Below are 27,317 nucleotides of genomic sequence, written 5' to 3'. Positions count from 1 at the left end.
AAAAAGTGATGTATTTTATTTATTATTATTATAGGCATTACACAAGGTACCACTAAAAGCATATCAGGTTTCCAGAAACACACTGGCACAATCCAGTAAAAATGATAGTGGACATTGATGTTTCTTTTTTTCTGCTCATTACACTATAAACCATTCTGTAAATTCTGAAATTAGCAATCTGAAAGTTTAACAGCCCTGAATAGCTCTTAAACCAACATCTCTCTGTATGCACCTTTCCCAGCCTGCACAGAGCTATCCTCATCCTGTCCATACTTTAGATTGCCTGGGCCTTCTTCTTTCTGTATGCATGTACTTATAAGGCTACGCGTTAGCAGAGCCAATTGGCCCGACATAATACTAAAAAGGAAAGGTAGACCTATTGGCTATGCATGAAGCACATTTCATGCTGCCTGCAAAAAAAAAAAAAGGAGGGGAAGCAACAGCTGTACAGCTTATTTGGAGTTTTAGGCAGGTGATGAAATTAGAATTTAGTAAGTCATATACCATAGTGTAACTTTACTCACAGCAGAACAAGATCAGCTATCCTGTTTCCTTAGGAAAACGATATTTCCAAAACATACTTACCTCCAGTACGAAACTTCTTCTTGTGTTAGGGATGCAACTGTTTGGGCTTCTTTGTAGAAATGCTTCTCAATTGGAGGTAGGTCTTAGAATAAATAGCAAATTAAAATAATTATGTATAATGTATATATTATATGCCCATAAAGTATATGTAAAGACCAAAAGGTAGATGATTCTAAAGTTTGTAAATGCACTCAGGCTTTTCTATAGTGCATGTTTTACAATAAAATATAACTGATAAAAAAAGGTTTCTTTATCACACATCACAATGCATTTATTTGACAAAATAGTCACTTTGAGTAGTGAAGGCAAGTTACTTACCTTCAGTAATGCTTTTTCTGTTGGTTACTCAATGTAACCACAGATTCCTCTATGGTTTGGTGAAAAGACAGACTCAGCCATGACAGGCTCACTGGACCTCTTATCACCAGTCTGGCAAACCCCCCTCCGAACAATTTGACCCTTTTTAGGGATATGTCAAGGGCTCAGCATATCGATAGCTGACACAAACAACAAGCCTTTCAGCCCTGAAGTGATCGAAGCCATGGGCCCAATAAACAACACTGAAAACTAACAGGTCATCAGGAGCCGGTAAGTCCCAATATGTTGCTCCTCTGGCAACAATAAAAGAGTTACTTACTTTCAGTAAAACCTTATCTAGTAGAGGCTACCTAGCTGCAGATTTCTTACCTTAGAATTATCCCCAGGCGTCAGACTGGATCCGGAAAAGTGTGTGTGCAGTAGTCCTGTACGCAGGCAGGCGGCATCATTCAGCTCCGCATGGTGTCCTCCGAGCTAGAAGTTACATGCTATGTGACTATAAAGATGTCAGTTTCTTTTTGCGACTTTCCACGCAGGGAGCGTGGAGACACGTAGAGTACTGACCATTGGTGTGGAACATTAGGGTACTGAAAGGGAAGCCCTGTATCTAGAAGTCAGTTCGCAGAGCGGGCAGGATGGGTGGGTTGGTAAGGAATCTGCGGCTAGGCAGAGTCTCTAACAGATAAGGTGTTACCAAAAATAAGTAACTTGTTCATCTGATAGAGACTTCTAGCTGCAGATTTCTCATCTTAGAATTGATACCCAAGCAATACCTTCCCGGAGGTGGTCTTCAAAACAATTTCACACACACAAAGTCTTGCAAAACCGAACAGTCAAAGTGTCCTTCCCGCAGACCTGACTGTCCAGCCAGTAGTGTTTTGTGAATTTGTACAGAGAGGCTCACATTGCAGCCCCCAGGACCGGAACTCCGCGTGTTAAAACATTGGTCACAGACTTGGCTCAGGTGGAATGAGCACGCAAGCCATCAGGGAGTTACTTATTGGCCAGTGCATAGTAGATCTTAACACAGAGCACAATCCACCTGGAAATTGTCCGCTTCTGCACTGCCTTTCCCTTCTTTGCTCCGAAATATCTCACGAAGAGTTTGTCATCCACCCGGAATGCTCACGTGCAGTCATGGTAGAACAACAACGCTCTTTTGGTGTCCAGTCAAAGGCGCTCCTCTTCCTTACAGTGCGTCATCACAGGACATCCTTGTGCCATAGTGCAAGCATGCCTGGGTTGCAGGGATGATTGTTTATGTTTAGGAAGGAATACCTTCCAGCACACAAACTATCATAAAATAGGATGTGCTCCTTCTATGTGAGCTGCAGAATACAGCACATATAGAAAGAGCAAAAACAAGGAGAAGTAAAAGTATTTCTCCTTGTTGCGCCACTCTTGCGCCTCCGCTGAGGAGGTGTAGGACTCTGTTGCATTCATAGGCTTACAACACTTTGTAAATCTGGGAATGTGTTGCGTAGGAACACTCACAGCAACACCTATCAAACGGCACATATTTACAAGGCCGTGAAAGGTCACGGAGAGTGATTTTACGTGGTATTGTAAATATGGGCAGGCACACTTCGCTGCCGGTCTATCTACAAAAGAGACGCACCAGCAATGCAATGGGCTTGTAAATGAAGCCCTCAGTGGGAATAACTGGTCATGAAAAGCGCAAGCACCCCTACAATTCCAGATTTGAAATCCTAATGCCAAATGGAAGCGTGGCAGCAATGGGCAACTGGTAAATCAGAGTTATGGGCAATCCATTTAAGGCTTGAGGCAGTGGCCTGGCTTCCCATGGCCCTGAGTGGCTTCATAAATCTGGAGTAACGCAATGCAGATGCAAATCGCTGCTTTGCATTACTCTGCTCTGGGAAGACGCACCATGGGCTTTTCAAGGGTGTTCCCTTGCAACTCCTATGGTTTTTGACCCATTCCCAGATTTACCAGAACTGGTAAACCTGGGAATGTGCTAAAAAGAAATGTCTTCCCATGGGGGGCATAACGAGGAGAAATATCTTTATTGGTGCAAGCGTGCCTGCATTGACGCTAGGCAGCCCATTGTGCACCAGTGCTTGGAAAGGAAAGGAATGCCCTCTATAGCATTACATACAAAGCATTCCTGCTCCTCTTTACAGTGATGCAGCGGAGCGTAAGAAAACAAGTTACTTACCTGTAACTAGAGTTATCCAGTATTGGTATCTTTCATAGATTCACATGCCTGAATCATTCCCCGTCGCCGAGGCGGGAGTCCCACGGTAAATAAAAAAGTAGTGCCAAAGGTAAATAATAGTAGTAGGCCCCAAGTAAAAGGCCTGAGGCCTAGATCTTAGTAGCCTATCTACCTCATTATGCTAAAAGAACCAAAAGTTGGTCCCAACCAATCAGCACCCTCTAGAACACTCAGCAGAGCAAGTTCTCCTCAGATTTTCCTTAGCACAAGTGGGAAATAAGTATCCCAAATAATAGAGAACTGACTCTTCGGGGAGGAGGGTGGGTGCATGGGAATCTATGAAAGATACAAATACTGGATAACTGTAGTTACAGGTAAGTAACTAGTTTTCTTATCCAGTATGGGGGTATCTTTTAACACCTTGGCTGCTTGACTCATTCCCCTCATGTGCTGGAGGTCAATGTAAATGGGTGTGGTCATGGCGAGCTCAGCTCGTCATGAGCACACGAGCACCGTGCCTCATGACGAGCTGAGCTCGTCATGAGCATCAAAGGGGTTATAGATTCACATGCCTGAATCAGAGTAGCAAGCAGTATACAAAGTATACAGTCGGTTGCAGATGGTGGGAGACAAGTGTTCGTAAACTCCCAAATTGCATCGATAACTGTTAATAAATGTTAAAATAAACAAATCTTTAAAAAACTTAAAAGCATATCACAGACATATGAAAATGAAACATGTATACAAATATCACAATATGTATCTAATCATGAACATATTATATACACAAAAAACATTTCTATAACTGCATAAATTGTCTTTATCATGAATAACGAAAGCCATAGATAGCATTTAAAAAAATAAAGAAGGTACCTGAATCTGACCTTAAAGAAAAAGATGGCGTAGGACAGCCTGTCCAACCACTGCATCCTCCTGATGTGCAGATTGAAGGCAGTAATGCTTTGTGAATGTGTGGACATTCTTCCATGTCGCAGCACAACAGATATTTTCTAGAGCCACTACAGCAAACAACGCTGTAGACGCTGCAACAGTTCTTGTAGAGTGAGCCTTAGCTTTCCTTAGCAATGGCTTGTTAGCCTCATGGAAGAAATGAATTGTAGATGCCAGCCATCTGGCAATTGTAGCTTTTGTGACTGCAGCTCCAAGAGTAGCTTGGCCGTGAGCCACGAACAATTGGTCGGATTTCCTAATGTCCTTTGATTTTTGCAGGTAGAATTTTAAACATCTTTTAATATCGAGAGAATGTAAAGCTCTTTCCGCTGGTGTAGATGGATTCGGAAAGAAAGTTCTTAATCTTACCGGCTCATTGAGGTGAAACGGTGACGGTACTTTGGGTATGAATGTAAGATTAGTCCGGATGGTTATGTAATCCTGAGTGAAATGTACAAATGGTTCCTTTATAGTGAAGGCTTGAATTTCAGTCAACCTTCTAGGAGATGTTAGAGCCAAAAGTAAGGAGACTTTCCATGTGAGGAATTGGAGTTTGGACTTGTGGATTGGCTCAAATGGGTGTTTCATTAGCTGCGTTAGAACAGTGTTAAGTTCCCACTCCGGCGGGGGAGGCCGTACCGGAGGAAATGCTCGGAAGAGCCCTTTCATTAATTGTTTGATCAATGAGGATGAACAGAGAGATGGCAGTTTAGCACCTTTTCTGAATCTGGAAAGTGCAAATAGATGGACCTTGAATTCATAATCCATGTGTGTCTCCCCTCCTTTCCTAGGTCACTTTTAGGAGCGGATCAACTAACTAGTTGTAGCTGAGCTGTAGTTTTCCACAGCATGAGCCTGCTCCATCTACACTGAGGTTTAGAATCCCTCTATCACTTGCAAACGTCACTTCCCTATTTATTGCTGGTCCTGGGGAAGCGCCAAGGATCGTTATGAACATCTAGGCGCGAAACATGTCAACCCGACCTTTTTAGTTTCCAGGGGTACATCATTGCCCATAGGCGTAACACACAACCTTTCGGATTTTTATAATGGAAAGGGGACTGCCACAATAAAAGATATTCTCCCTCTGGTATCCTTTAGCCATTTTTATTATTCACGCACACCTTCACTGTGCACATAGGACCCACTCCACACACCCGTACTCATGTATCTGCTGTTCTCAAAAAAGATCTCCTTAAAGTGAACCTTCGGGGGACCCGTAGGGCATTGCGGCGCCGCCCGATGAGGACCAAACGCCCAATGATGAAGCATGACATCTTTCGGGGTGTGTAAGGGCAAAATAAGACAAGACATGTTCTCTTCCCTGCAAAGTGGGTCCTAGACCTAGGTCTATCCTCTCACGCCTTCCTCTCTCCTCTTTTCTCTCTCATCAGTGAGAGGGTGACTTTTCCAGCACCCATGCCAATGGAACAGTGATCCTCATTCTTGGTTTGACAACTTGATGGTGTAGCACGGGCACTGTACCATAATCAGCTACTGGTCCCAATTCTCCTGACTTGATATAATGCCTGACCCAGTGCCATGGGCCTCAGAATGTGAGACAGCATTTGTGTCATTAAAGCATGTGTGAAGTATAGCACCAGCCCTGGGCATCCCAGATGACACCCAGGATTTCTACCTGTTTTGCCTTATGAATGAAGGTTGCTCATTGGGAGTACTGGCACAAAAACACAGCTCCATTTATAGCCCAGTTGCTTATTATTCAGCCACCCTCGACTCTGTAGCAGCAGCCCTCCCACCGTGTTTGGAGCTGCAGCATCAGCAGCCCTGGGAGTGGAACAATCTGAGAACATCGTTTTAGGACACACCCTGTTCCTACATGTTCCACATGCTGTCAACACCCTACTCACATAGACCAAAACGTAGCATCTCGCAAATTCACGTCTCACCAGGTATGAATTTACACTGTTGGCACCCCTAATTATCATCAAAATATTCACCACCTTCAACCCTGCTTGTTTGCTTACCAGGGATCTTGACAATGATGACCCAACAACAGATGATGCTAGTCATGATTGTATGATTGCCACAGATAGGTACACAAAGGTGCAACCTGGTTTAAGAGACACACCATTCCCAGATGCTGAAGGAGATCTGCATGTTGATAGTTTATGCATCGGAGCTCCCACCGTCTCCCTGCAGGCCTTTTACGCATTGGGCATGGCTAAAAATATGTTAGAAGGGGCAAGACTAACATCCAAGAGTGCACAAGCTGCAGAACTGGAGGCGTTAACTAGGACATGTAAACGGGCTAAAGGAACAATAGTTAACATATATACAGCCAGCCAATATGCCTTCAGGCTGGCCCTGATTTTGTCCAGCTGTGGCCATGAGGGGTTCCCTTAACTCAGCTGGCCAACAAATACAACATGCACCACTAATAGCACAGCTGTTGCAAGCCATGTTGTTGCCAAAAAGAGTTGCAGTTGTCAAATGTGCAGCACACACTTCTTCCAAAGACTGTGTATCACAGGGAAATGTTTTCATTGATCGAGAAGAAAAGAGAATAGTACTAAGACATTGTGAAGAAGCAATGGTTCAGATTGCCTCTACTCCACAGGTTACTAGAATGGAGGAGGATTCTATGTATTATGATCCAAATATATCCAAAAAAGGGCTGGGTGGAGGAGAAGGAATAATGGAAAGGTGGAGGATGTACACAGAAGAGGGAATATGTATAGGTCCAAATGGTAAAATATGTTTGCCAATGACAATGTTTTCACACATGGCTTGACTCTTCCATGGATCATCAGATGTAGGACGTGATGATTGGACTATTTTCCCAATGCTGGCAAAATGCCTAGTTTCGTCAACAGGCTGTACGCTTATGTAAACAATGTATTCTTGGAGTACAATATAATGTTGGAAAAGGTACTTCAACTGCCCCAGGCCACTTTACTCATCCACATGGACACTTTTGAGAGCCTTCAGCTAGATTTTATAGACGGGTCCCCTACTCACAAGTTTAATTAAGTGTTGGTTATTGTGTGCATGTTTAGTAAATGGACTGAGGCATACTCAGCTAAGAACTGTGATGCAGACTGTTGCCAAATGCCTCCTGAAAGAATTCATTCCACGCTTCAGAGTGCCCATGCTTTTGAGCTCTGACAACGGACCAGCGTTCATCTCACATATGATTGAGGGGTTATGCAAGGGGCTAGGAGCTTTGCAAAACCACAGTGTGCCTATCACTCACCAACAGGGGGCACTGTTGACAGGGGAAAAGGAGTGTTGAAAAATAAAATAGCGAAGATTTGTGCAGCCACTGAACGGCCCAGGATTGACACACGGCTGCTTGCTCTGTAATCCAATGAGAAAGGAAATGGCCATGAGTGTTGATTGGGATATGCACCCCCATTCCCTCTCATAAGATATTGTAGAAATACCCCTGAGCGGATTGGTATTGTCTTTGAGGGTAGTATGTGTGTCCCTGCCCTCCATATCGGTTGAATCTGCCTCTGAAAGTTTGAGCTCTTCGAGAGCCACGAAAATTAGATGTTCCAAATCTACGGTATTGTTAGAGTCCCAGCACTTTTGTAGTGTCACCGTCAGTTTAAACGATTCAGAAAAGGGGGTGGTGATGAACAGAGTGTCTGAATTAAGCAGACAACTCTTACCCAGTCAAAGGTCAGGGCTTGATCCATCACCGTTATTTATCTCACTGCACCATCCCAGCTCAGAACCTTGCTATATGCAAATCAGTCTGTCCCTGGCCCAGTGCATCATGGGAACAGGGCAGACTAAACTACCAAGCCAATTCTTCACCAGAAAGGAGACAAGCTACCGGGGACCGGTTTCTGGCATTTCAGCCATCTTCGGCCCAGCTTGCTTGAATCCTGATGGTGCAGTGAGAAAGGAACTCATGTCTGAGTATACCCTGCCACACCTATAGTGGCCAAAAACGATTCATCACCACCCCCTTTTCTGAATCATTTTTGTCTACCATAAGCGTGGAAGGGTATACTCAGATGTGAGTCCCTTGCTCATTGCACCATCAGGATGCAAGCAAGCCGGGCCGAAGACGGCTGAAATGCCAGAAACCGGTCCCCGGAAGCTTGTTTCCTTCCCAGTATAAGAATTGGCTTGGTAGTTTGGTCTGCCCTGTTCCCATGATGCACTGGGCCAGGGTCAGACTAATTTGCATATAGCCAAGTTCTGAGCTGGGATGGTGCAGTGAGATAAAAAACAGTGATGGATCAAGCCCTGATCTTTGGACTGGGTAAGAGTGGTCTGCTTAATTCAGACACTCTGTTCATCACCACCCCCTTTTCTGAATCACTGTCAGTTTAAAGACCTTGTAGAGCCTCATCAACTTGCTTACCCAAAAGAGTAATGCCGTCAAAGGGCATATACATTTTTTTAGATTGGACATTAGTGCGAAAGGCAGTGTTTTTTTTTAACGAAGATTGCCTTTTTAGGACAGTACCACTTCAAGTTTCCCAAAACCTGCATTTGAGATATTCATTGCTGCATCGACATAGGAGGAGGTTAACTATCCTTCTTCAAGGATAGCTAGAATTATTTCCTTCTTACCATTGAGTATAAGCTCTAATGAGGAAGCAATGTCCTGCCACACCTGGCGATCATATCACCCTAGAATTGCCAGGATATTGGCGATTTTAATTGAAGTCAGTGCCATACAAGAGATTCTCCTACTCAAATCATCAATCCTTCTACTATCCTTGACCGACAGTCCAGATGATGGTGTAATTAGGGCGTTAGTTCTTCTTTGCGCCACTGCTGAAATAACTGAATATGGTTTTGTTTGACCAGCTTGGCAAGCTAGAGCCGAATCCAAAAGGCCTTTACTTATTATACAGGTGAGGTATTAGAGCTGCAACTGTAGGTAGTGTATTCATAAATGTTAGTCCTTCTGTTCACACAAAATCTAAAATTGGTACAGATTTTAAAGATTTCTGCATCTGTTTTTTGAATTCGTACAGAAAACAGATTTGACCCACGGACTCCACTAGTAGGTTGAATTTCTTGGCAGCTCATTTCATTGAAGAAAGGTGTTTAGAAATATCATCTGACGAACCTAGTGTATTTAGCTTTTCATCCAGCCCACTTGGGAGATCAAAGCTTAAGTTATCATCTTGTACTTCATGGTCTTGAAGAAGCTCACATTCCACTTCATCCATATCCAAATAAAATGAATTAACAGAATCCTCATTGCTTCTCCTAGGTCTCACAGAGGCTTCCTTTGGTGGTGAAGGAAGAGGTGGTGGAGAAGGTTGCTTAGGTGGTGAAACTGGTAAAAAAGGAGGGGGGGGAAATATTGCAGTAGGTAACATCATTTGAAGATTACTAGACTGATTTTGTGATACTAACTTATTAAAGGTCTCCATAATTTGCTGCAACGTAGACAAAAATGCCTTAAGCACCTGCACCACGTCCGGTTCTCTGCACTGCCCAAGAAGACTCTCCCATCGAATATCAAGGGTTTTGAGGCATATCATTTTGATAATTGTTGTTAGAAGTTTGCTTTCTGGTCGGCAGAGGTATTCACCCTGTCCAAGCAGGAACCACAATCCTAGTCAGAACAAGTCACAACACACCCTAAAGTACCATGTGCCCACCCCCTGGTAGCTTTGCACAGAACAGTTAGGCTTAACTTTAGTGGTCATAAGTATTTGTGCAACTAGGATGCATGGTGCAGCAGACACGACGGGTCTCATTTTCTACACAACTGCGGCGATGCATCAGTTCAGAGAGCGAGGCGCCGGGTCAGGATGTGATGCACCGATTCCGAAGGCGATGAGCTGGCTCCGGAGGCGGTGCATCGGGTCGCTACACGTAATGACGAGAATGTACAGGTTCCAACCCACGCAAAAGTAAAGATGCGCCGGTTCCAAAGAGGGTGGGTGGGTTCTGGATGTAGAGCACCTTAGTCCTCACTTACAAGGATCCAGTTCTGAGGTGTCACTACTTGGCAGGGAAGACTCTGAGCTTGTAGAGTACAGGTGAAGATTCAGGTGGTTGAAGTCTTTGATATCCCTAAGACTCGGGAACAGGAGGCAAGTCAGCAAGCCCTTGGAGTCACTGTGGGTTCAAGTGATTCAGGTACAGTCCTTCTCAGCTAGGAACAGCAGGGCAGCTCAGCAAGGCAAGATCCAGTAGTGCCCAGAACGGAACGGGAAGTGGCGGGGCAGAGGGCAGGGATTGTGACTTTTTTTTTTTTAATTAAAGAAAAAAATTACCTTCTTGCCGCCCCCCTCGCACCGCACGTCACCTCCGTCTCTCCTCCCTGGGCCGGACCAGAAACCCTCCCCTAAGCCAATCACAACTCTACAATGCAGCAGTGTGATTTGTCGGAGCACAGTGGATCGGCGCTCAGTCAGGAAATGGGTGTAATGCAGCCTGCATGGAGAATATGCACACTTAGAGTGGGTAAACCACTCCTCCCCTGCTCTGAGAGAAGAGCAGTCTGCCCTCCGCGTAATGCTGTGCAGCAGGAACAAATACATCATGCATCATTGTAACATAACATAACAGAACAGGTGTATTTGTAAAGCGCACGATTACCTGAAGGTGTCCTGGCGCTGAATAACAGATGTTTATTGTTACCCAACTCAATGGTACTCATTTTATCGACCTCAAATGGATGAAAGGCTGAGTGGACCCGCCGGGATTTGATCCTGTGACCATGAGGTCGAACACAGGCCCCATGCAGTGGCTGCTTTAGTCCACTGAGCCACCAGACCCGTATTGTTCTTTCTTTCACTGCTTTGCAGCAGTGGGGTTATGCTCCTTCGCCTTAGTGGTGGAGCCGCCACTAGCAAGAACACAGCAAGGTAGAGCTCAGCAAAGTAACACTCCTTTTAGCAACACAGTAGCTCTTCTTCCTAGCAGACTAGTCACAGGTCCAGAAGTGTACTGATTTGGTAGTGCCAGAGGTCCAGTACTTATAACCAGTGATGCCTTTGAAGTGGAGACCTCAAAGAAAGCTTTGAAGTGCACAGATGTTCCCCCTTCCTGCTCTGGCTTCAGACACTACAGGGGGGTAAATCAATTATTTGTGTGGGGAAAGGACACAGCCCTTTCAGGTGTGTCAGCTCATCCCTCCCATCTTTCTCTGGATGGCCTATCTGCACGAGATAGACCACCCAGGCACACCCACCCTTACTTTGTGTGTGGCTGTCTAGAGAGAATAGGAAGCCAGCTGTCATCCACCCCAGACTTGTATTCAAGAGATGGGCTGAAGGCATCAAATGTCTAAAGTAAGTAAATGCCAACTTGCTAGAAGTGTACAGAGAAAAATCCCTACACCATAGATTATCTAATATTTGTAGAATATACATAATTACTCAGATCCTACACTCATCAATATAATTTATATTCTTCAGGATGGTCACGCAACTGTTTACAAATCTAAAAGGATACTGGAGGGGGAGGAGCCAAGATGGCGGACGGGACGGACGCTTGAGCTCCCGGCTCCGTAAGCCGTTTGCCCTTTTCGATAATCCTGGCCATTTATCCTGACCTGTGCCGCTCCACCGCCGTGGGACACCGACGCTGACAAGACTGGCGTTCTCCTGATACCTCTCCCGGCGGATTTGGTGGCGGACTTGGTGTTTTCCTTCTGCCTCCGGTGCTTCCCCTGGACCCGGCGCGGACGACCGCTGATAGACGCTGAGGGACGTGGACAGAGAGACGGGCTGGGGCGCCGCCGATGGTCATGGGAGTATAGAGCGCTACCCGTGTGGCTGGAGACGGACCCTTCATCCGGGTCGGACTTTGATGGCGCTGTGGATGTCGCTGGAACCCCCCGCGGGCAGCCCTCCTTTGTCGCCGATCCGATGAGTGGCTGGCAACCTCCATTTTATTGCGTCCCCCTGCAGTGGACGGCCGGCGTATACAGTATCGTGGCGGGTTCCTAGCCTGAGCAGCTCCTGAATTGTGCACGGAGTTTCCCCGGGGGCTGCACCCTTGCTTTCAGGACTACTGTGATCGTCCCCGTTTTGCCACTACCAGCCGGCAGCAGAGAGAACATGGCGCCTGCTCTTCCTGCCAAGACTCTGGCTAATCCCGGGTTTACAGTGCTGGCGAACCCATATTGCCCCTGAGATGCTGGCCGTGTCGGGGAAGCAGCGGGAAAGTGCGGACCCGACCCGCGGTGATATCTTGGCCGCTCTCGTGGAATTGAGGGCGGTAAAGCGGAGCTCTGCCCGGGCACTGGTCCGGAGAATTGATGGCGCAATATCTGACGCGGGGCGAGCCCGGCTGGAGGATCCCCCGCCGCCCTTGCTCTATCCTGAAGGAGATACATTGTTACCGGATGAAGAGACGGAGGTGAGGCGCTCTCCTGGGTACAATGTTACACGTTTGCCCGCCATCGATGATACAGTTGCTGCGACACCCTCTATTTTGCCCGGCTACTTGCTTTCCTTGCCAAATGTCCCCCTTGCTGCATCTATCTCTGGAGTCCCTGTAACATGCTCCTGCTGTGTTGGAGACCCTGAGGCACGGGGAGTCTTTCTTGTTCCCTTACCCCGTGAGCGGCCATCTTGCTTCTTTGTCCTGGATGGAGGTCGCCCGCAGCAATGGACAGGCCTGAAGACTTTCTGCCGATCGGGACAGGGTTGATGGACTGCCTTTTGTCGCTTTGGTGGGATTGGCCGGCGGGGACCTGGACTGCACCACATTTAATGACACTGGCTGAGTAATTTTGACTGTCCTGTCTTTCTGCTGCACATCGCAGTTGCTTCCTCCTGATACTTACTTCTTCTGGTGGGGTGTGGGCTTGTGTTGGACTGAGGCGCTGGAAATTGCTGGTTCTGGTCTACCGGCATTTACCGTTTGTTGGCACCGTGTTGTGTATTATTTTATTCCTGGCCCCCGTGCAAAATCGCGCATTTAAACCTGTGCCTTTTCCTCTGAAGTGTTTGGTCTTTTGGGGTACCTTTGGGGAACTCTGTGCTGTAACTATCCTGATACCTAGGGGGCCATTGGCTCTGTTAATTTTTTGGGGTGTCTGACTTGCCAATAACGACTACTGGGACGGGGGGTTGCCTGTAACGGGTGGCGTCCATTTTAACTCTTTGTCTTCCTTTGTCCGAGGCGGCCATCTTAGTTGACTGCTGCCCCCGGCTTAACACTGTTGCACCTTCGATGGTTTCTCTCCTTCACGACCGCAGTACTAATATCCTGTTGCTGGTCTTCGTTGTTAGGATCTTGGTTCTGGGCGACGCGGGGGTCTGGAGGTGGGCTACTTGTTTATACCTGTTGCGAGGTCTTTTAATTCTGAAGCTCCGTTTGGGATATTAACCACTGCTTTGCTCGCTAGCTTACAGAGCTTGATAATTGTTGGCTCCTCCCCACTTTTCTCATTTTTGGGGGGTCATAGACTAGTTTGCATACTTGTCTTCCTTCCTATATGTCGAATGTGACGCTTTTCTTTTATGCCTTTCTTCTGATCTTGGCCTTTACTTTCTCTTCTTCTCTCTTCCCTTTTCTCTTTCTTACTACATTTCGGGTTTATGGGGCGACAGACACTCTGCTGGGGGGGGGCAGGCCATAGCCTCTGCATGTGTGTAGGGTGGGGGGTATGTTTTAGTTTCGTTAATTTCTATGGTATCTATTTATGATCTCTTTATAATTTTCTCTTTCCTTGTTCTGGGTCTGTAATGAGGGTTCTAAGGAGCGGGTAGCGCTGTGGGTGGTATGCAGATGTGGACTGATGCTCCTGTTGTTTGGAATTGTGCCGCCAGACTGTTGGGTGTCGTCACTACTGCCATGTTTATTGCTGCCTGCATATACTGTTAACGGACTGTATGGACTCAGTTCTCCTTGATTTAATTTTACCGATTTATGTATAAAAAAAAAACTTTTAAAATTAACCTTCACTGCTCCTTCTCCTTGGCGGCATGATTCACTTTTGTGTAACTGCTATTACTTGTTGCTATACTGCCTGATACCGCTGGGGGGGTCTAAATTGTTTGCTCTCGTGCTCAACTGTTTCGTGGCCGGCCTGACGGTTGTAGGCCCGTATTTGTCCTCCTTTTTATGCACAATAAAGGTTTTCAAAAATTTAAAAAAAATAAATAAAAGGATACTGGAAACATTTATTTGAAAGACACAACCAAACCGTGTACACACAAACAATATGCACAAATATAAATATAAAACATTAATACAAATTATTTATTTGTGCATATAGCAGATACACAACAAACTTCTTGTGGCAGAGAAAAACCTCTTCTGGATGAGAGGATATATTACTGGGCCACACTGTTGGCAAAAAATGATTAGGTATTCACTAAGCAGGAGGAGCCTTCAGTGAGGTATGACCGATATGGACTTGAACCAAAAGGCTACTTAGCAGTCATATATGGAAAGTGCGGAAGACCTAGCTGGCCCACATATATGAAAGTGGTACTGCAAATATAGGATAAGACACTTGGACAACTTTGGGATTCCCAGCAATTGAGCGAGACAAATCAACTCGCTGGGTTTGATTGCTGGGACTTCGTAAGAATCAGCAAACTAGGGGGAATGACTGGGATGGTATAGCCCTGAAGAAGTTCCAGACGCTAAAGATGGATACAAGATGCTGGAGCAGGGTGTGTTTTGTTGTCAGAGGTTCAGGCATGACCTTGCAATTGACAAACCGAAAGAACACAAATAGAAGATGTAAACCCATTTGAAAGACAGTATTAGCTGAACCTTTGAGACAAATCAATCCTCTCATATATCTGAATATAATTAATAATCTACCAGATGGGCTAGAGGCTCTGAAGCAGTATTGGAAACAAAGCCTTGGGGAACAGTCAGTAGAGGAGTGGAGTGAGGCAGTACAGCGACCCAGGAAGGTCGCAATTAAGGAAGGATTTTGACTTATAATTGAACCTCCTACACGGAGTGTATTATACTAGGGAACCCATGGCAAGAATCGGGAGAATGGACAGTGATTAATGCCTCCAGAGATGTGGCCTTCTGGGTACGTTTATGCATACACAATGGCATTTGTCTTGCGATCAAGATATAGGAGGAGCCTGACGAGATTTATGCGGCTTCTGTTTACCCAGAGTGAGAAACTATTAATTTTGGGAATAGGGGGGCGGGGTGGATCAGGCGGAACAAGTCGGCCACCAGATGCCAACAGCTATTTGGTAATTGGGCATAGTAGTAGCCAATTGCAAAACTGCGTCACCATGCAAGCCTCGACTAGGATGGGCCCTGAGTTACGTATGAGCTTCTATATATAATATGATGCATATGGCATATATTATTATTATATAACTAGCTTGGGGTGATGTACGATAAACAGCTCAGGTTGAGGTATTATATGCTTCTGTATATGTACCGTTGGATGTCTAAGATGGCCGCCACACTGGAGTTCACGTCCCATACGCTACGCGCAAGGGTAAAGGTCAGAGCGGCAAGTCGCGGCTTTTGTAAACGCTTGTATGCAGAATGCTGGACGACTGAATAGTTTGGAGTTGCCGCATGAAAATAAGGTAGGAACAGTTTGGTTTTAGTATTGTATGTGGATAATCAAGTAGACGACACCGACGACGATATTGAGTGAGAGGCTCTGTTTTTTATTTTAGAGATTGGAGTTAATCGAATATTTTGCTGAAGTACTGAGAACTTATTTGGCGAAGTTGAATTACGTAGAGGTAAGAGAGAGGACTATCTAAGACAGTAATGACATTCCAGCATATTATTCTGTGGAAAGGGGTTTTGATGTGGTTTCATTTTCACTATAGGATCGAATACTGAAGCTTCTGACTTGGGTGTTGGAGTGAGTATTTAGAAATATGTGTAACAGTGTGTAACACTTTGTGGTTGTTGGTAATTGCCAATATACATGTATGTGATTTTATCACGTTGGTGGTTATTGAATACATTTTTGGCTCTAACTAGGTTCACCTTGTTTTGGTTTGGTGTAGGCAGACGAGCATGCATATACATATTGGGAAGGTTGAGGAATGTATACATTAAAGGAAGTGGATATATTGAATGTATGTTATGTTTTGTAATAGGTTAAGCGCAACCTCTTCGTCCTGAGGATGGTCTCTTTGAACTAAGTATGTGGGAGACCGAAACGTCAACGCTACTACACCTTTTGTTGGTTCCATGGGTACATTCATGAAAACTGAAGAAATGAAAACTGTCTAAATTGGTGATACTGTATGGCAATATATGTTTTCTGGTCCATTCGAATGTACAGAGGGTGTATGATACTGCTGTAAATACAAAAGAACTATAACAGCAGTGCTTCTTGGTTGCCGTATTTGAATTGTATATATATTTATGTTTTACACTACAGAATTTGATATCTGAAACTAAAAAACTGAAAAATAAATAAGATTTTTTGATTAAAAGAAATATTATCAAAAACAACCTTGCCTTGTGTTATATTGAAGAATTCGCTCATGATCATGACAATATTGAAATAAGAAATGGTTTGTGTTAAATAAATCCTCAAGGATTACTGTCTTTTGAAATGATCTTACCCATTTCCTTGGGGAATAGTGGGTTGCCCTGTTCATTGTTCGACTAGGATGGGGCAATGGTAAGGACTGGTACTAGCGTGCTGAAACGTTAGTGCATGAGGGACGCGGCTGTCTGCGCAAATTTTAAAAGATATGGGGCCCATGGAAAATCTACTGACTATATACACAAGAGTTCCTTTCTGGCACATTTAGTGATTGAACATTAGCTGTAGTAGTAATGATGAATTAATGATATGACCAAAATGTATGTAATGATTAAAAATCATATGAGAAAGTTATGTTTAATATACTTGGAGATAAATCCGGGAGACTGTCCACCTGCACACTGGGTTAAATGACTGCCTTGTAACATGTTCTGTCGCTATTAAACTACTACAAAACAGTTAAAAAAATTAATAATTAAGTAGCTTGAGAGGGACCCTGAAAAATATTTTAAGCACGTTGTGTGGTGTGGTGTGGTGTGGTGTTTTAGAAATGCCCAAATCTCGTTTATGCCACAACATAATAATCAACTTTAATCGCTGAACTAAACAACTCAGCCCTCATCCAGAAGGGACTTTTTTTTTACCTTAAACAAGCACAATTCTACATCATTCCAAGAACAATAAACTAAAAACCATGCCCTCAAATAGATAAATTCAGCTTGCTACATTCAATAGCAATACTGGTGTTGAAGTATTTTGTTTAAATAAAAAAAATGGCAAATGAAATTACCTTCCCATTTCATGGCTTCATATTTTGCTTTATTTTCACGAAGAGATGCCCAATTAATTGTAGGCTTTGGTGGTCCACTTGTTACGGTATGGTCAGAAAGCCCCTTACCAGAGTCACGGTATCCAAATCTGTAATCTGTTGAATAAATGGACTCAATAATACATTTTGAGGAACAGAAAATACATTCAATTATCAGCACCCCTTCACTCACAACATGCAAAAACATCATGACAAAGGACAGCGTCAGAATGTGCACCGTAGTTAAATTAAAATGAAGGATCTATAACATTCCGATACACCATCAATTTGTTTTTTCCTCGCCCTTTACGTTCAATAACGATTACAAATCAACTGAATGGTATTTTGACTAAATTAGAATTTGCAAATGGAGGACTGAGCTGCTGTAGGAGAATTCATGGCTACAGCAACTGGGAGCCAATCTAAAACCAACAAGCCCATTGGAAGTATTAATCACATCAGGAAGTCTTGTACCACACATCTTTCGAAAGCCTCTCTTGAAAAGAAAAGACAGAAGGTATGTATTGTGGAGTGGATTATTAATAACCTACTGGTGCAGGGTCACCACTTCGCTACGGGTTCTTAACAAGTAAGGAGGAATCGACAATGGAGCGAAATACAAACCATAGGTCATTTATTAGAATTCATGAATGGGGGCCGAATCCGACAAGCACCTTAGAGATACTCAAGGAGAGAGCACCCTGAACGATGGCTACATTGGTTTTTATAGCAAAGATCACAAGCAAGGGACGCCCAGAGATAAATAGAGCTTTGAGAAGAACACACAAATGAAACAATCGGTAAGAATCAACAGCCTTGGTGCCTTGTGTAACTGTCGGGTCCTGAAGCTGCACAACAAGATAGGCTATCTGTGTAAACTTTATCTAAGGCTTTACCATTGTTTAAAAAAACCAGTACAGGTGCCAGCTGTTCTTTTGCTCTGAGTCTGCATGTATACACAGCCTACAATGCCCCAATCTAGATTCTTTACCAATGTTTATGCAAATGCGGTGTCAAGGAGAGAGCCAGGCTAAATGTAGGGCAGGGGTGAAAAATGGATGAAGCACAGCTTAATCAAACAAGCATTTGCAATGCAATAGGTCTCGCATTATTTAAGTTTGAGCTATTAGCATTGTAAATGGCAATTGTTTTTTGCTTTGTGCTATAGTTATTTTTTTACATAAAAAGCTATATATAAAATATGTTTTATTAAAGTTATTTATGCAGTATCTAAATTTTGTTTGCATAAAAGAGTACAATAATATCTTAGTAAAAAAGTCAAATATTTTAATGGTAATTCACCAAATGTTCATTTATGTGTTGGTTTTGAAAATAGCTAAATTAATAGCTTTGTCATTTACAATGCCAATAGTTATAACTTTCGCAAATGTGACACCTATAGCATTTGTAATGCAACATTTGTATTTACGTGACTTAGATGTATTGATATTACAAATAACAATGGCTTTTAATTTTTTTTAATACTTAATAAAAGTGATTGTAATTTATAATGGCAATAGCTTAAACTTTTGTAAATAACTTTTGTGAAGATTATGTTCAGTGTATTTTATTGTAACGAAATCCAAGAACAGAAGTGAAATATTAACATCTTTTTGTGACATTTGTAATAAAGCTTGAAACATTGAGAGAACATATTTGTGCTGTGGTGGTGCTGAGTGATGCTGTGGTGCTGCTGAATGGGGCTGTGGTGGTGCTGAATGGGGCTGTGGTGATGCTGAGTGATGCTGTGGTGGTGCTGAGTGGTGCTATGGTGGTGCTGTGGTGGTGCTGTGGTGGTGCTGAGTGATGCTGTGGTGGTGCTGAGTGGTGCTGTGGTGGTTCTGAGTGGTGCTGTGGTGGTTCTGAGTGATAATGTGGTGGTGCTGAGTGACTGTACTCACTGTCACTCTGCACTCACTGTCACTCTGCACTCACTGTCACTCTGCACGCACTCTGCACTCACTGTCACTCTGCACGCACTCTGCACTCACTGTCACTGCACGCACTCTGCACTCACTGTCACTCTGCACTCACTGTCACTCTGCACGCACTCTGCACTCTGCACGCACTCTGCACTCACTGTTTATGCACGCACTCTGCACTCACTGTCACTCTGCACTCACTGTCACTCTGCACTCACTGTCACTCTGCACTCACTGTCACTCTGCACTCACTGTCACTCTGCACTCACTGTCACTCCGCACTCACTGTCACTCCGCACTCACTGTCACTCTGCACTCACTCTGCACTCACTCTGCACTCACTGTCACTCTGCACTCACTGTCACTCTGCACTCACTGTCACTCCGCACTCACTGTCACTCCGCACTCACTGTCACTCTGCACTCACTCTGCACTCACTGTCACTCTGCACGCACTCTGCACTCACTGTCACTCTGCACGCACTCTGCACTCACTGTCACTCTGCACACACTCTGCACTCACTGTCACTCTGCACGCACTCTGCACTCACTGTCACTCTGCACTCACTGTCACTCTGCACGCACTGTCACTCTGCACGCACTGTCACTCCGCACTCACTGTCACTCTGCACGCACTCTGCACTAACTGTCACTCTGCACGCACTGTCACTCCGCACTCACTGTCACTCTGCACGCACTCTGCACTCACTGTCACTCTGCACGCACTCTGCACTCACTGTCACTCTGCACTCACTGTCACTCTGCACTCACTGTCACTCTGCACTCACTGTCACTCTGCACGCACTGTCACTCTGCACTCACTGTCACTCTGCACTCACTGTCACTCTGCACGCACTCTGCACTCACTGTCACTCTGCACGCACTCTGCACTCACTGTCACTCTGCACGCACTCTGCACTCACTGTCACTCTGCACGCACTCTGCACTCACTGTTTCTGCACGCACTCTGCACTCACTGTCACTCTGCACTCACTGTCACTCTGCACTCACTGTCACTCTGCACTCACTGTCACTCTGCACTCACCCTGCACTCACTGTCACTCTGCACGCACCCTGCACTCACTGTCACTCTGCACGCACTCTGCACTCACTGTTTCTGCACGCACTCTGCACTCACTGTCACTCTGCACTCACTGTCACTCTGCACTCACTGTCACTCTGCACTCACTGTCACTCTGCACTCACTGTCACTGCACTCACTCTGCACTCACTGTCACTCTGCACTCACTCTGCATTCACTGTCACTCTGCACGCACTCTGCACTCACCCTGCACTCACTGTCACTCTGCACGCACTCTGCACTCACTGTCACTCTGCACGCACTCTGCACTCACTGTTTCTGAACGCACTCTGCACTCACTGTCACTCTGCACTCACTGTCACTCTGCACTCACTGTCACTCTGCACTCACTGTCACTCTGCACTCACTGTCACTCTGCACGCACTCTGCACTCTGCACACACTCTGCACTCACTGTTTCTGCACGCACTCTGCACTCACTGTCACTCTGCACTCACTGTCACTCTGCACTCACTGTCACTCTGCACTCACTGTCACTCCGCACTCACTGTCACTCCGCACTCACTGTCACTCTGCACTCACTCTGCACTCACTCTGCACTCACTGTTACTCTGCACGCACTCTGCACTCACTGTCACTCTGCACGCACTCTGCACTCACACATGCAACAGTAATGTAAAGCTCTCAATGGACCTTAATCGGAGCGCGTTTCTGATTTAAAAGGCTGGCATGAAATAAATTAAGCGCATGTAAATTAGAAAGGAAAAAAAAACGAAAAAGCTATTAATATTGGGATAGAGTTTACGACATGCAGAAACCACACAGATTAAAGATGCAATCTGGCTGGGGACAAATGCCCACAGGCAAGACAGCAAACTAGAGAGCGCTAGAGTAAGAGTCTTCAAGGAACAAGAGCGGACGCACCGTAATCTCTTGGTGCTCACAGCTGCTTGGAAACTGTAATCAACGAACACGGGGAAATTCTCCGCATCACTGCCTGTAATTCTCTCCCAGCCTTCCACCAGCCCATCCTCTATGCACGTATGCTCATGTTACGCTTAATAAAATATTGACCTTCTATTCAATAAAAAGTGGTGCTATGTCCTTTATACAGCCACTCCATGTAGGCTCTGCGTCCCCACGCTCCAAGAGAAGCAAGGCACAAAATGTGCACTGCATTCAGAAATAATTTTTTTTTAAACATGCCCTAGCTGCGTAGTTGAGGTTCATTTCCGTCATAATGAAAACAAAAAACCCAACATGAAGATAAATCCTTCAGAAAGAATAACCTTAGCAATTGTGTGCAAATGGTGTGTGATAATTAATAGGAAATGTAATATAATATTAGGAGTGTGCGATATTTGCGTAAATTCTTTTGCAAAAAATACATGGAATTCTTCAATAAGTACACGAAATAACAAAAAAACATCGGTCCAGCATTTGGCAGCTGTTTTGCCATGTACATCCTCGCATTCATTCTTGGATACAAGGACATATTTTGCACTAAGAAAAAGTCGCAAAATCACGCGTGCACGAACAGCATCTGCACACGTTCTCTTTGCAAACCTTGTTTCCTGTGTTTATGCCATGGGATATTGACCCGAACAGAAGCTTCTTTACTTGATCTGGTCACGGTGTAATCACGTAATTGCCATGATTTCATCACAAATGTAAAGCAAATGCCAGAAATTAACTGAGATTACACTGTGTAACAGAAATTTCACCAGGACATACATAAAACCACAGAATTAGCGATAGCATCATAAGCGTGTCCTTTCACTGCAATTGCTTAATCCTCTGCATGTACACGGAAATCATTTGTCAAATATCAGGAAATGTAATCAAATAATGGAACAAAACAATTAAATGGAAAGGATAGCAAGGGTTATGAAAACATGTTCTTTGCTCACATAGATTGATTATGCACTCAGCTGTCTGTTGTACGTGCACCACAATATGCTTACAACGTGTGCAGTCTCCGAAGCTGTACGTCGTTACCGAAAGCACAGTGACAGTCCAGTATGCAAATAAACACAGTGCTAGGTGCTTGTGTGCTGACAAAATGGCCGTCTCTTCATCGCGGGCGCACTCTGGAAGTCAGGCAGCCTTTGTTTGGACGTGGGCGGGGCTCGTCAAAGAAACAGGAAGTAACTGCCGAGGAGGACGTCCGAAACATGCAGGCTTCACGCTGAAGTCCCGGGGCGCTTCAGAGAGACCGGGCGAAAGAGCGAGGGCAGACTGCATGGTAACAGAGGCAACACGGGGCTCCCGAGTGGTGAGGAGACCCCTGCGGCGTGCCAAAAGACGGCCCAGGAACCTGCACACCGAGCCGGTAAGTGAGAGCTTGCAGGCGGGGCGGGGCGGGGGGATTGTCTGTGCGTGTACTCTCGTGTGTGGGCGGCGGCGGCTGGGGGGGCGGGGGCGGCGGCGGCTGGGGGGCGGCGGCGGCGGCGGGCGGGGGGGGGGGCCGCCTGGGGAGGTGTAGTGTGTGTCTGTATGTGTGCGCTAGTGTCTGCCTGCGTGTGCATGTGTTGTGAACAGCCTGCTCTGTGTGTGTGTGTGTAGGTGCGGCGGCGGCGGCGAAGGGGGGGGGAGGGAGGAGGTGTGGCTGTGACTGTGATGTGCGCGGCTGTGATGTGCGCATGCGTGAATGTTGACGCGCGTGCACGCAGCTCAATCCACGCTCGTCACAGTTTTGTGTCCCTCATTCCCCGGTGTCAGGCAGCTATAAGTCTCCGACCCTGGACGCATCCTTCGGATGCGAATTCCAGGGCGAGACCTAAAAACGAGAGAATCAGATTTTACATTTCAACAGTCCTTCCTTTTCAGCTATGCTGAATCCATTTTAAAATGATCATGTATTAATTTATATATCAATCTTCATAAATTCAAAAATTTGAAATTGCACCATCATTTCTCGATTCAGTTCATGAACATGGACAAATACTCCAGTGGGTCTTCTCCTAATTGACTGGAAGGGCCAAGTCGTCAGCCTGTCACCGTACACATCGAACGCACATGAACTGATCTGCAGAGTACCACAAGGATCTTCCTCGAGCCTGATCCTCCTCATTACAGACATGATCCCTCTAGCCAGCATCATCTGCTCTCACAACATCAGTGTCCTCGCCTATACCCGCAACACAACGAATTCTCTCACTCACAGGCAAGAGTGGGGTGGGGGAATCATATCGCCCGACGCCCGAGCCATGTTGATTTTTATCACAGGCAAGAAGATTTAATGTCTATTTTGTCCGATGGACAAGTAGACATTAAATCGCGTACATAAAATACAGGCTTTGCGCACTTTGGGACTCACGACCAATCGGAAAGCCCGAACATGCTTTCAAGGCCTCTGATTGGCTAGCAGCCCGTGACTGGCTGGAGCCTGTGATTGGCTGGGGGACTGAAGCGTCAGTCTCAACAAGCGGCAATGTCAGCAATCTGGTGTCTCGCTTTCTCAATATCAATGGGTTGGACGTGCAGAGAACCACGAGGAGCCGTTTCCATTTTAACACATGAGGATAGCACAAATAGCTCGATGCTGGGGCGCGACCTTTAGAACGAGGTGAGAAGAAAGTGTGACATTAATGTTACTAGGCTAATGCAAAGTGAACTTACGGCATCAGGGTCGTAGGAATACAGTTCACATTATTCTCTCTGCTCGCAAAGGGAAAGAGAAATGCAAACATCCTGCTGAGAGCTCCACTGATAGCAGTCAAAATAACGCGGCATTACGCGAGTGCCCACTTCAGATTCCACTAGAGAAAACAGAGTGCTAACTTGGGGTTCAGAGCGAACTGTTCTTTAAGTTTAAATGGAGCTCAGCTATGCAACTATGCATATTATATTAAATTTGCCATTAAAGAATTATACTGGGTCGTAAACATTTAAAATTCCCGCGCTCAGTATCTCCGCATCACCACATGTTAGCATTAGAGCAAATGAGCAATATCTTTGTTTTACCTCGTATTGTCTGTGACAGCTGGTGGATTTTAAAACTGTTGGGGCGCATAGGCAATTTGTATTTATTAACTATAGGGACAGAAGTTGCAAACCGTTAACCAGCACAGTGCCTTTATCGAAGCAATCTTCTTTTAGCCGGTATGAGAATTTACCTTGCGACAGTAAGGCTCTGTATGCTGTTATATAATATATAAAAAGACGAAGAGATGTTGAAATTACAGTGTCCCGAATCAGTAACATAGTGCAGAAACTCATTCATTGGTGGGCTAATAGAGTGCGCAGCTCACATTGCACACAATGTGACATGAGTTAACACGGTCTCATTCTCTCTCCCTCGCCTTATTTTTCTCTCACACACCAACATTTCATGCTCTCTTTTCTGGTATTTTTCGGGACCATGTGCCTGTGTAAGCACATTTTGAAATAACTGCTTGGCTCGTGAGGGTCGTGAGTGCTGCATGCAGCCACATGCTGCAAGCGCCTCAGCCCGGTCTCTTCCTCCTCAAAGCCCCCTCCTAGGATGATTCTCGCAGCTCATTACTTGCAGTTTCACTGGTTGACTTGTATGGATCAAACCACATCAGTCCAATCAAGAGGACGCCTGGCACCCGCCCCATTTTGCTCATTACATGTTGCGTCTTCGGAGCACCATAGTGTCTGCTTTCTTCCAGGAGACCACAAAGAAAAAGATTTCCAACTCGTGCTCTAACGACATTTGTGATAATTAGGTGTTTTAACAAGCTACAACGGAACTGGTGAAATTAATTTTATAGCACTGAAAATTGCGCAATTCCCCTTAACACTCACCTGGCACAGAATATCCTGCATGTGGGCTGCACGGGAGGCATGAAGGGTTTGCAAGAGACACCCCAGCACTCTGTAGGAGCACTCCATGAGCTCCCAGTCACGAGTCAGCTTGCAGCAGCTGAACTCCTTTACTTCATCATAGTTAAATGTACTCCCTTCAGTCTTGGAACCCGCACACCTTGGTTATATTCTGATTTTAGCAGGTTTAATTTTGCTCTAAAATGATTCTCTCTCTCTCTCCCTGTTGCTCAGACTGTGTGACAGAAAAAAGGGGAAAATATCAAAACGAACTGCACGAGTGCACAACCTAGTAATTCCTCGCTACTACTAGTCCTCGCACACTCTTCACATACTCCATGCACACCAATCGGTTCTTGCTAAAGCACCTCAAGTTAGGGTGTTCCTGCTGTTATAAAAATGTTCTCTGTATTCCCACCGTTGCTCCAGGGAGTTCGACTGTATCAACAACTAAACATGCAGTAAAGATACCAACGACTCCACGCTTCCTTGCACTAATACATGCTCACATGCAGTCTATTGTTCATTTTCTCCCCCCTGCCCGCTCCTCTCCCCCGCCCCTTTTCCCTTTACCCCTCTCCCTCTCCAACAGGTTAATCACCCCTTCAAACTAGCATACTGGCTTTGGAGCCTAAGACAGGCACATTGTAAACAGATCACAGAAGAAAAGCCTCAGCCTGCTGATCTAACTCACTAGGATCAGGGCTGGGGAACTGCAGGTGTGTGGTAGCAGGCACAGAAGCCCACCAAACTACCATACTTATATCTATCTATGGCACGTAGGTTACAAACTGATCACTGCAGCAGACCTTCGACCTCATTGGCTGTCCTATCGGGAATCGAGGCTGTAATCAGTAAGCATCACAGTAGCTTGTGATGTGATCAGATTTTCTCGAGCTCTATTTAGGCAAAGAGCCATCAATGCTTGGGTACGTTAGAAGTACATGAAGAATGTTTAGACTGTTGTCCTCCCCCCTATTGCCACCCCTGAAGCTCATGCCAAGCCCAAAACCCCACTCGATGCCTGCACTCTCCCATCCGCATTATTTTATTTTTTATTCTGACAAAAAAATGATGTTCAGGGGATCTCAGGGTCATAACCCCTCATTTTCACTGGTTCAGTGTCACCACTAGGTGGCATCAAAGCCTCCAGGACAGGCCCCTGCGGATACAGAGCTGTTAAATTACCCCTTCCACTTCCGGTGGCCAGACCCACCTTCAGCAGAGACTAATTTGCATCTCACAGCCTCCACTTCAACCATAGCTACTCAAAGGTTTGCCTGGCTCTTTTTATAGTTTGATGTTGTCTCTGGTGGAGTTCAGTGGCCTGCAGGATGGATGCCTGTGGCTAGCATTAGAAGTCTACAGCGAAACTTGCACAGCTACCTGTCCACAGGGATGCATGTGCAGTCTGCACATGTGGGTGCCTGTGCCTAGGATGGTCTGTCCAAGAGATTCCTGCCTGCTGTGCTAAATGTTCATTGGTTGGTCAGTGCAGGAACTAATAGAGGTTTCATAGTGTTCCACTGATTAACATAACTTTCACTTCAATTAAAGATGTCCATTATTATACATGTAGTTTACCTGAAGGTGAAAGACCATAAAAAGTTAGAAAATATTTTGGTTTTTTTAGCCACTGCTTTGACCCAGTTCCCAGACTCACTAACCCTGTTTCCCCCGTTTTGTGCAGCATCAGAGTTCCTATACATTTTTAATGCAATTCAACCACTGAGCAGTCAGCACCTTTTCTAGCCTCTCAAGCTGTTTCTGCTACCACCCCTGCACTCTCACTGCACTCTGAATACAGGATTCAGGACTTGCTGCCATGGGGCTTAGAGAGCAGGGCAGGAAAAGAAGTAGGGCCAGGGCCTCATGTCACAGACTCCAGAGTGGGTGAAGGGAGGAAAGAGTCCCCCATTACGAAGAGAGAGTGGGGCTGCCCCACCATTTAACCAACCACCATCCCTATGCCTTTCACACAAAGACCCCACACATACCCACCCCGCTCCTGACTCCCCTGTTACAGCCAGAGCTGCCAACTTTGAACCTTGGGGACCAGGTTTGAGTCTCAGCATTGCAGGTCACTTAATATGTTCTGGCCTAAAAAAATAATAATAATTAACACAATCTTGTGTATTGTAACTGGTGCTCATGAGAAGCGCTCCGATACCTTTGGGTCATGATCGCGCTATATAAACTATCAGCAAAAAATAAATGCTCACATGACCAGCACGGTGCTTTCCTTTCACAGACTAAGCAGACTCTGAAGCTTTCCCTTTTTTAAATGTGAAAGGAAAGAATCCTGCATCTTGAACTC

The 27,317-nt window shown here is 45.3% G+C and overlaps 1 protein-coding gene across 1 annotated transcript in view; it reads right to left on the bottom strand.

Annotated features, from left to right (window-relative positions):
- DDX43 (DEAD-box helicase 43) overlaps positions 1-27,317 on the bottom strand; it is a 995,487-nt gene that overhangs the window by 892,173 nt on the left and 75,997 nt on the right. The window contains exons 4-5 of the mRNA XM_086925221.1: positions 17,230-17,364; positions 586-667 (exon numbers count right to left, since the gene is read on the bottom strand). Of these exons, the coding sequence (XP_086781347.1) occupies positions 586-667; positions 17,230-17,364 (217 nt within the window). The remainder of the gene's footprint in view (positions 1-585; positions 668-17,229; positions 17,365-27,317) is intronic.

The sequence above is a fragment of the Lissotriton vulgaris genome, chromosome 6 (assembly GCF_964263255.1).
Source record: "Lissotriton vulgaris chromosome 6, aLisVul1.2, whole genome shotgun sequence".
In the NCBI taxonomy this organism is placed as follows: Eukaryota; Metazoa; Chordata; class Amphibia; order Caudata; family Salamandridae; genus Lissotriton; species Lissotriton vulgaris.
Note: the sequence above shows the minus strand (reverse complement) of the source record. Positions and strands in the feature narration are given on the sequence as shown.